The sequence below is a fragment of the Poecilia reticulata genome, linkage group LG17 (genome assembly GCF_000633615.1).
Source record: "Poecilia reticulata strain Guanapo linkage group LG17, Guppy_female_1.0+MT, whole genome shotgun sequence".
NCBI classification, from domain to species: Eukaryota; Metazoa; Chordata; class Actinopteri; order Cyprinodontiformes; family Poeciliidae; genus Poecilia; species Poecilia reticulata.
In genome coordinates this window covers 29,863,713-29,873,635 of record NC_024347.1, presented here as the reverse complement: position 1 = coordinate 29,873,635, position 9,923 = coordinate 29,863,713, and the positions used below count along the sequence as shown (strand labels likewise).

At 39.2% G+C, this 9,923-nt stretch overlaps 2 protein-coding genes across 2 annotated transcripts; one reads left to right on the top strand and one right to left on the bottom strand.

Annotated features, from left to right (window-relative positions):
- Positions 1 to 844: 844 nt before the first annotated feature.
- On the bottom strand, positions 845 to 3,907 carry nol7 (nucleolar protein 7). The gene is made up of 8 exons (XM_008434800.2): positions 3,654 to 3,907; positions 3,337 to 3,397; positions 2,846 to 2,901; positions 2,747 to 2,772; positions 2,624 to 2,675; positions 2,347 to 2,468; positions 1,975 to 2,052; positions 845 to 1,354 (listed from the first exon to the last, which is right to left on the bottom strand). The coding sequence occupies exons 1-8, from the start codon at positions 3,875 to 3,877 to the stop codon at positions 1,281 to 1,283; spliced, it is 693 nt and encodes a 230-aa protein (XP_008433022.1). The 5' UTR covers positions 3,878 to 3,907; the 3' UTR covers positions 845 to 1,280.
- A 413-nt stretch (positions 3,908 to 4,320) lies between these two features.
- Positions 4,321 to 8,469, top strand: epdr1 (ependymin related 1). The gene is made up of 3 exons (XM_008434802.2): positions 4,321 to 4,646; positions 6,991 to 7,199; positions 7,960 to 8,469. The coding sequence occupies exons 1-3, from the start codon at positions 4,411 to 4,413 to the stop codon at positions 8,151 to 8,153; spliced, it is 639 nt and encodes a 212-aa protein (XP_008433024.1). The 5' UTR covers positions 4,321 to 4,410; the 3' UTR covers positions 8,154 to 8,469.
- Positions 8,470 to 9,923: the final 1,454 nt, after the last annotated feature.

Genomic DNA, 9,923 nt, shown 5'->3' with positions numbered 1-9,923 from the left:
GTGCTGTATTGATATTAGCTAATCATCTTTTAGCTAACATTACCTGCATCCAACAGCTTCACTCAACTCAGTCGGTTAGTTTGGGGGAAAAACTGAAAAGTTCTTTGCGTTTTGCTGCCATGATTCTAACACACCTGAGCAGCTCCGCACAGCTGCAGCAGGTGTGAACCCAGCGCGAGTGTTGTAGCGCTCATGTTGCGTTTAAAGGCGACTCGGAAAAACGGGTTACCACATGTTAACGGATTAAACAGTTTTAACTGCTGATAAAAGTGACAGAGGACACAGATGTGGGAAGTGTGGAAGCTCCTACTGTATCAGATTGACAGGAATAACAGAGAGTTGGCCATTCTAAGGTAAAAACCCAGCGCATACAGCGTTCCTGTTTTTTTTTTTTTCCATCCAGACGGCTTCCCGCGCCCCCCAGTTTGGGAACCTCTGGTTTAGGCTGACAAATGAATTATGCTCAAACTGATGGATAAAACTGTTTAAGAGGAAATATTAACATTTTCCTGTAGTTTTCTAACTTTAGTGCTGAAGGTTAATATTTGCAAAAATGCTGCTGCTGCAATATTTCCAAACTTTTTGAGCCAATTTTTAGTAAAAACTTTATGAATTAGTAATAACCCGGAACAAGTCCTTTAACGATAAAGATGCTGGATGATAGAATAAAACTGTCCCTGAAATGATTGTGATAAACTATGTTAATGTTTAGAGACCATTTTCAAGTAATATATTGATAATGACCATGTAAGTTCACTCAAAGGCTCTGAAAGCTGGAAAATATTACAACCAAAAACAATGAAATAAAACAAACTAAATAATGATTCTGTAAACTTAAATATTACTCAATGGAAATGATTGAGCTGATTTTAATTTATCAGGTGATTATTGTGACACGTTAACCATCGATTGGATCAATGCTGGAATGAAAAAACAAAGATGGAGTCCAAAATTATTCATACCCCTGGAAGATTTAAAGTAATATGAAATATTAGGTTACATTGGTTTATAGTACCAGCAGGAATATGTGAAGCACTGACCAGCGAGGACAAATAATTTCCATTGATTAAACATTCAATGTTTAATCAAGTACAAAGTATAAAGTTCACCTTTATTGTTAAATATTTACATGTCATGAACAGAACTTTTCTCCATGGTCCTGAAACGAGGCTTAAAGTCCATCCTGGTTCGTTTCTCTGAAACTTTCAGTTCTAGTGAAGAAGCTCCATCAGATTCTTCCTCCAGATTTCTGCCATGCTGGATGATTCCTGACGTTCCGGTCAGCTGGTGGGAATCTGCTGCTTGTGGATCCACCTCTTCTTCATCTTCTCTGCTTTAGCTTTCTCCTTACAGGCTGCAAAAATCAGAGCAGGTCAAATTAAGGTCTTTATAGTTAAACAGAACAAGAGGAAATTAGAAAACATTTTAAATAAAAATGGTAATTAATGGGGAAAACTTTAACTAGAACTACATGCATTTATGAAACCAAATTATAGATTAAATATATTTTGTGTTTAAGTCGATTTATTAATCTTTCAAATTGTCTTGAAATTGATTTATTTTTCCCAACACAACCGGTTTACGTCAGCTTACGGCCTCCAAAATGGCAACAGCAGAAGTTAAAGTAAAACTTACGAGTTTATTGTTCAACAGTTGAACAAAGTTTTGAAAATTGTACTTTTTGCTATTCATTACCCCGTCGGTGTAAACATGATCAGAATACAAAACCTGAACCTTTTTTAATTCCGCACCTAAACATTACCCAGCCTGAATAAACTAAATGGTGCTACAACTAGTAAAAACTAAACTGGAACTAATCAACATGTAACTAATAAAAACTAAACTGGAACTAATCAACATGTAACTGATCAAAACTAAAGTCACAATAAAATAAAACTAAACTATAATGGAAAACCCAGAACTATTGACTTTTTAACAATGTTTGCAGCTCGTTAATCATGTTCTTGAACGCACCCCAGTCCTTTTTAACAAACTGCACGGCTGCGCTCTTATCCGCCCTCGTCTTGTTCCGCAGGGACAGCATCTCGTTATCTGGCAGGAGGAAAACAAAGCGTGAGCCTGAGAGTCTGGAGGTCAGGCGGCGGATGTCCCCACCGTGTCCCCGGCGGGACGTCCAGATGGACGCCCCAGAGACACGAGGCGGGAAGTTTCTGTAGCAAAGCTCAAATTGAGACAGATCATCGTCTTTGCAGACTTCTGCCACAGAGTGTAGCTTGCACTTTTATAAGTTTTACCAAATAAAAACTGAAAACAGCCGTCAGAGGATTCATGTCAGAAGATGAATCTGGTTTGAATCACTAAAGTCTGACAGGATCGTCGTCTTACTCGAGCTCCTGCAGCTTCCCGGTCCGTACAATCTGGACTGGATGAAATCCTCCGCCGCCTGCCGCTGGTAGTCGCTCTGCTCTCGATCCGTCACCGTGGAAACCGTGTAGCTGCCCCTCAGGCTGCGAGGCAGAGCAGCAGAGGAAAGACATTAATCTGATCTGATTTAATTAAAATGAGCAGAAATCTGTTGGGATGGAGGAGAGTTCCTCATTTCACCTCCTGGCTTTTAACAAATGTTTTCACCTATCATCAGACTAACAGGTTTGGTTCCTACTTTCTGACTCCTGAGGGTTTCTTTGTCTTCTTCTTCTCTTCCTCCTCTTCATCTGAGTGAGAACAACATGAATTAGTGATTAATAGACATTAATATTTACAATCCAACAGGATTATACCGTACCTTCATCGTCAGCCTGTTTCTGTTTCCTGAGAGGAAAAGAACATTTTAAACGTCGAGTGAAACGACAAACGGTTGAATGAGTCTGAGACGTCGACTCACTTTGAAGGAACCGAGTCGATTTCCTCCAACACATCGGCTGAGAGGAGTTTCTTCTTCTGTCAGGACAACGGAATAAATGTTTAAAACATTTATTAAAAGTTTCTTTATTCTCTACAAAAATGCTTTGTTTTAAAAAAATAATTGAAAAATAAACTGAAGGAGTTAAAATTAAGATGTTTATCACAATTTTCAGTATCATAAGTTTCCTGAAATCATGTGCTGACATTATGAATGAATGAATGCACTTTTCTTAATAAAGTATGTTGTAGGGTTTTTATCCCTTAGTTTTTCAAAATAAAACATTAAATCTAATAATAAATCAGATAATATAGCACTGAATAAATATTGTATTTCTAATCTAACAAGACCCGCAATGGAGGTTTGTGAACCAGATTGCAGTAATGGAGTAAAAGTGAACTCCAATTTATATAAAATGTTAACTATTTATGATGCAAAAGAAAAACACGTGAGAAGAAAAAAGTTAAACAGACCTTCTGTTCCTGGAAAAACTCCTGCCTCTTCCTCCTCTTCTCCTTCAGCAGCTCCTTCTCTCTGGAAACATAAAACAATTTAAACAAACTCCTATAAGTTTAAACACGAGTTTAACACATTTCTAATTATTAATAAAATAAGTTAAATTAGACGCTGCCGATGGAACGAGTAACTTGAAATATATTTGACTGTCTTGTAAAGTTGATCTTTCAGTCTTAATTCCGGTTATTTATCAGGTAAAGCTCTAAAAGGTGAAATGTATTGGATGGAGTTCTGTGACTCGGTGTAGCTTCGGAGCTAACTGAATGTTAGCCACCTTTTGGCCGTCTCCAGCGCCAGCTTCAGGCTCTCCACAGCCCGGGCCTTCGAGTCCTCAAAGGTTACTTCCTCCGGCGCGTCGTCGTCGCTAGAATCCAGCGCCAACTGGAAATTATCGGCAGCTTTTTCATTTTCTGCCTTTTTCTGCAAAGAGGCGCCTTTCCCACGTTGTTTTTTCGCCATGTTGTCCCTCTCTGTCGGCACCCACGGAAGTGACATCATCTCTTCGCGCAGCAGCGTGATGCCGGACAGAAGACTGTTGGGGAACTTTTGCCCCCTAATGGCGAAAATAAGAACTACAGTAGAAATTTTTTTTTTCATTATTTTAAAATATTTATGAAGTTATTTATTTTCAATAACTTAAAAGATGGATGGATGGAATATTAGATAGAACTACACACCAGTTTCTCTGATGTTGAAGGTGTTATTTAAAACACCTTTAAAAAAATTATACACACACACTTTCTTAATTCATTTACACTCAGATTTTTCTCATTAAAGACTAAACAATTTTCTTTTTCAAGATGTTCTTATACCTTTTTAAGAACCTTTTTTACACCTTTTAATTTTGACTTTTTCTTATTTTATTTAATTGATGACGGCATTTTTTCCCCTAGTCTATGCTTTTATTCTGAAAGCTGAATAACGGTCCCGGAAGTCGCGCTGTAGCTTATTTAGGTTAACTTGTCAGCCGCCTCTGCAGAGGGCCTCCATCATCAACAACCACCGGAGCGAATAACGGGACTCCGGGCAAAATGCACCGACTCTTGCTAGTGTTTGTGGCCGCCGCCGGGGTATCTGGGTTCGGCCTCCCGCGCCTGGATGCCTCCCCGGTGGCCGAGCCTTGCGACGCCCCGCTGCAGTGGGAGGGAAAGTGGGTGGTGTACGACCACAGCACGGGCAGAAACAGCCGGGCCGCGGTTTCCTACGACGGCCAGAACCAGCGGATCCGGGTCCTGCAGCAGCACAAGAAACACACTCCGTGTCAGAGGTACAAACAAGTCATGGTTGAGTTTTAATCTATTGTAAATGCTCAAAAAATAAAAATCATTCTAATGCTTTTATTTTAACTAATTGAAATTAATATATACACTTTTTTACCCTTAAGTATCAGTTTAAAGTATCTAAAAAAGACCAAAATTATTTAATAAGGTTGATCAAGTGATATTTCCATTGTCACTGAGCAAGTTTGTGTTTTTGTTCTTGCTTATTTGTCCCGTTTTTGTAATAAAGTTTGAAATAAATAACTTATGAAGTCAATATATTTTTTGAGTTGAAATAAATATGAGTTATAACATTTAACTTTCCTTTAGTATCAATAAAGTATTTTTGAATTTTAATTTAAATGTTTTTAAATAGGGGGCTGCACATTGACGCAGTTGGTAGAGCTGTTGCCTTGCAGCAAGAAGGTTCTGGGTTCAATTCCCGGCCTGGGGTCTTTCTGCATGGAGTCTCCATGTTCTCCCTGTGCATGGTGGGTTTTCTCTGGGTACTCCGGTTTCCCCCCACAGTCCAAAAACATGACTGTCAGGTTAATTGGCCTCTTCAAATTGCCCCTAGGTGTGAGTGTGTGTGTGCATGGTTGTTTGTCCTGTGTGTCTCTGTGTTGCCCTGCGACAGACTGGCGACCTGTCCAAGGTGACCCCGCCTCTCGCCCGGAACGTTAGCTGGAGATGGGCACCAGCACCCCTCCCGACCCCACCGAGGGACAAGGGTGAAAGAAAATGGATGGATGGATGTTTTTAAATATACATTTCCTGTAAGCTCCTATCAACAATAGTAAATTATAGTTTATTATAATAAACACCAGTATTTATTCACACATTGCATAACCAGCAGAGCAACATATGACAAATATTCCAGATTGTGAAAAAAAAAAAATCCTGGAATATTATTGAAGAATAAAAAAACAAGCCTGTTTTTTTAGAAATGAACAGAAGGAACAAGGTTTATTTACAATATTTATAAATAAACATGGTTTATTTAATATAATGTTTATTTACATTGTAGTACATAAACACTTTCTTTCAGAGTTGATTCATTAATAATTGTTAGATGGAGATACTATTAAACATGAATTAGTCGTAAACCAAGATGAGGTTTAATTAATCTGTCTGAGAGAAACAGACACGTTTCAAATATGAATCTTTTTTCTCCAAAAACTTTTATTTGTTCACCAGATTTTCCACTGTGAAACAGAACAGAGTTATAACTAATCCCACATATGAGGCACTAAAATCTATAATTATCAGCACTAAAACAAGAACTTGAACTGATTCTGTCACAGCGACCAAAATACAGTTATTTTAAAGTGATAATACTGGAGACAAATTTAAAAATCAACCAGTTAGAAACATTTTCACTGAATGGAAATTACCAATAAGTTCCCAGAACGTCCTGGTGAAGGTTCCTGCTGTGAATTATTGGTCAATATTTATTTTATTTTATGAACTTTGATCGCTTTGGGTGTTTAAATTTCTCCATAAAAAAGGTCAATCAATCGAAATAATAACTGTATCAGAAGCCTTGTTTTGAGATGAGCTTATTATTATTGTTATATGATTTAATATGAACTAAGAATTTGCTAATTTTGTTGCAGGTAATAAATAATAATTAATAAATTGCTCAATTTTTTTTATTTTTTGAGGAAAATAAATAGACTATTTTGCCTATAGTTTGGAGTTTGTTTTTGTTTTAATCTTTCTTTTGATTATATTTATCTTGTTCTTATTGTTGTCTTCCTTTTTTTATTGAATTGTGTAATTCAATAAACAACATCTGTTGTTTTTATGTGTTACAGTGAAAAGTTTTTTATTATTACAGGAGGAAAAGTGAATAAGTTGAAGTTTATCAAATAAAAATATATAAAACTAATCTAATTTCTAATTCATTTTCTTCCCAAATGAAAAATAGCTAAGCTGGTGTTAAGTATAGCTGATTTATTGATTATTATTAATCACTTACAACAATATAAGCAAAGTCTTTAGTTGATAGTGATACATGTTTATCACCTGGGTTCCTTTTTAGTTTTTATTCTGCTCACATTAAGCCACGTTCAGACGTCTGCTGGCTGCGTTTCTGCAGAATCTGTTGTCTAATAATCAGCGGCTCTGCATAAGTAAACAAGCACAAAGTCTGTAACTCTGAGTTGTGAAACGCCGTCTGGCTGATAAACAAAGGCTCAGCCTGTTTAATCTGCGTTAGTTTGCTGAGTGCAGCTCGGTTTGACATCACTGCTCTCAATAAAAACATGCAGCTTCTCCAAAAAATATATATTGCACTGCAGACAACTAATGTTTCCACAACAAAACTCCTTTATTTTCGTGTATTTGCAGGTTTTTTGAGTACATCTACCTGTACCAGAGCAAGGTGATGTTCCAGATCGACCAGAAGACCAAACAGTGCTCTAAGGTGGCTCTGACCGAGGCCTGGGATCCCTTCGACATCCCGAAAAACTCCACCTTTGAGGATCAATACTTCATCGGAGGCCCCGGGGACAACGTGGAGGCGCAGGAGTGGTCGGACAGGAAGCCGGCTCGTCAGCGTGAGAACGCCGCGCCACGACTAGAAAACATGAAGGCTGAACAAAACCTGGGAAAATGAACCAAATGCTGAGTCACTGTAGCTGCTCAGAACCAGCTGCTTCTCAGAACCAGCTGCTGCTCAGAACCAGCTGCTTCTCAGACGACGCCAAACTGAGCTAAAACAAATCAATATATAATAACAGAAATAATACAGAACAGTTCAAATGTGCACTGCAAAAACACAAAATCTTATTTTGGTCAAGTTTCTAGTGGAAATGTCTTAGAACAGTTTAAAAAAGGCAAAACTAACTAACATTTCAGCAAGATATAGAAGTCAATAATTCCTTAATATTGGTGAAAAAGTACCAGTTCCACTGGCAGATAAATTTATGAGAAAAATGTCCTGTTAAAATTAACTAGAGCTTTTTCATAAAAACAAAGGAATTATTGTCTTAAAACAAGCTCATACATCTCTTAAAAGTTACTTGTAAGTTAGTTTTGTCTTATTTCAAGTGCACTAAGACATTTACACTAGAAACTAAACTATAAATACTTGGCAGCATGTTGTGTTTTTGCAGTTCCCAGCATGTTTGTAGCATTTTGCTCTTTAGCCTGCATTTCATCAGTCCACCAGCAGAGGGCGACATTTGCAGATGGAACCGGATCTGAAAACTCACAGGCTGAATTTTCTATTGTAGATCCTGTTTAAACTGTGACAGACTTCAGAATGAACAGCTGAACTCTCCCTCATCTCCTGGTCTTCTGCTCTTTTTCCTCCAGATGAGACCTGGGTTGGCGTTTACACCCTGAAGGATTGCTACCCGGTGCAGGAGACCTACACCAAGAACAGCACCGTCACCACCTCCACCCGCTTCCTCAGCCTGCAGCTGGGCATCAGCGACCCCAAAGTCTTCACCCCGCCCTCCACCTGCCAGTCGTCTCGGCCTGAGAGGATGGCCGAGCTCCACTGCTGAGGCCTTCACCGATAACTAACAGCTTTTTCAGTCTGTAGCTGCTTCCTGGTACAATAATAAACACGTAAGAGAACAGAAACACACATCGCTGCTGCAGAAACGGTCACTAAAAATGCCAAGACTGCAAGATCTTCTGCTGAAACTTTATTAATTTAGATCTGAATGGATCACTGAAATCACTGCTGTGGGACAATGATGCCTAAATAAACACTGGTTTATTGTTGCTTTTCAGAGTGAAAGAAACTACTGATTTCAATCTTAATGATTTTAACATGTGATGCCCATATAATTAAAAAACATTGTTAATGAAAAGTGAGTTTTGAGTTAATTTTCTTGTACATTATTTTGAAAATACTCAAGTGGTCTCCAGAATGGAGCCATCTTTGTTGGCCTTGGCCGTGCCACGCCTTCCAGAACGAGCTGAGCCCAGAGGTTCGTTGGAAACCTTTAGTGGACTCCAGCGGTGACGGAGCCATTAACGGCTAAATTACAGTTGTGCTTTTGAAAGTTGTCAGACGACGACTGAGGAAGCAGTGTAGCTTTTCTACTTTATGCATCTGTTCACCCTGGACACATCGCCATTCCTATTTACAGATACTTTTGTCCTTTATTCGCTGAAAACGAGCCCTCATAGAGGACCTGCTCTGCAGATACACCTTCCAAACCATCCAGATTGAGTGAAAGTGGTGTGCACGATCTGCAGTAAGTTAGAAAAATGACCAGCTGGGCATTGAACCGACAGGCACCAACCAGGAGCTGCAGGTGGCCATTGTGGAGGCTAAAATCTGGGTGTGGGAGGAATTCTGTGCATCTATTGATAAAAACTTCCTGATGGCATCAAGGAAGTTGATTTATTACCTCACAAAAAACAGGACATGCTGCTGTTTATCTCTTCCATTTTCCAAGAGAAGTGTGGATGCTGCCAGAACTACTCAGTATTACTGGATGGGCTTATAAGAAAGTTCAATCAAATGTTTATCATGTTAATAAATGACTGGCAGCTGATGATGTGTGTCGGAAACAAAGCTTTAAACAGAAACCAGAACATCAAATTCCCTAAATGAATGGGATGTTTTTAATGGTTCTTCTTCTTTCTCCGAGACACAGTGGTACTGTTAAAACATATTTTCCTCTTTCTCTCCAAGTGAGATGTGCAAATGAGAGTCATTAACATACTGCGGCATTTATGAGCTGGAAATGTTCATTCACTTTGCACAGTCAAATAATTTGTAAATAGGAACCAAAACTTCTGCAAATACCAGCTCAGTGTTGAGGAAGAGCCACAGAGTCACCATCAGTCGGAGCAGAAATGGAGCAGAAAGGAGCTCAGATGAAACAGGACCCTTTCTGCTGTTCGATCTGTCTGGATCTACCGAAGGATCCGGTGACGATTCCCTGTGGACACAGCTACTGTATGAACTGTATTACAACCCACTGGGATGAAGAGGAAAAAAGCAACCGCTGCCCTCAGTGTGAGCAGACCTTCTCACCAAGACCTGTCCTGGAGAAAAACACCATGCTAGCAGCTTTAGTGGAGCAGCTGAAGAAGACTGGACTCCACCAAGCTTCTCCTGCTGATCACTGCTATGCTGGACCTGAAGATGTGGCCTGTGATTTCTGCACTGGAAGAAAACTGAAAGCCATCAAGTCCTGTTTAGTCTGTTTGGTTTCTTACTGTGGGGAACACCTTCAGCCTCATTATGATGTGGCTCCTTTAAAGAAACACAAGCTGGTGGAGCCGTCCAAGAACCTCCAGGAGAACATCTGCTC

Excerpts from the sequence above, each read along its gene's own strand:
- nol7 (XM_008434800.2), bottom strand. The coding sequence starts at position 3,877 with ATGATGTCACTTCCGTGGGTGCCGACAGAGAGGGACAACATGGCGAAA. Across the intron at positions 2,773-2,845 it reads ATCGACTCGGTTCCTTCAAA|GAAACAGAAACAGGCTGACG; the intron begins GTGAGTCGACGT and ends TTTTCCTCTCAG. Across the intron at positions 2,676-2,746 it reads GAAACAGGCTGACGATGAAG|ATGAAGAGGAGGAAGAGAAG; the intron begins GTACGGTATAAT and ends GTTCTCACTCAG.
- epdr1 (XM_008434802.2), top strand. The coding sequence starts at position 4,411 with ATGCACCGACTCTTGCTAGTGTTTGTGGCCGCCGCCGGGGTATCTGGG. Across the intron at positions 4,647-6,990 it reads AAACACACTCCGTGTCAGAG|GTTTTTTGAGTACATCTACC; the intron begins GTACAAACAAGT and ends GTGTATTTGCAG. Across the intron at positions 7,200-7,959 it reads CAGGAAGCCGGCTCGTCAGC|ATGAGACCTGGGTTGGCGTT; the intron begins GTGAGAACGCCG and ends TTTTTCCTCCAG.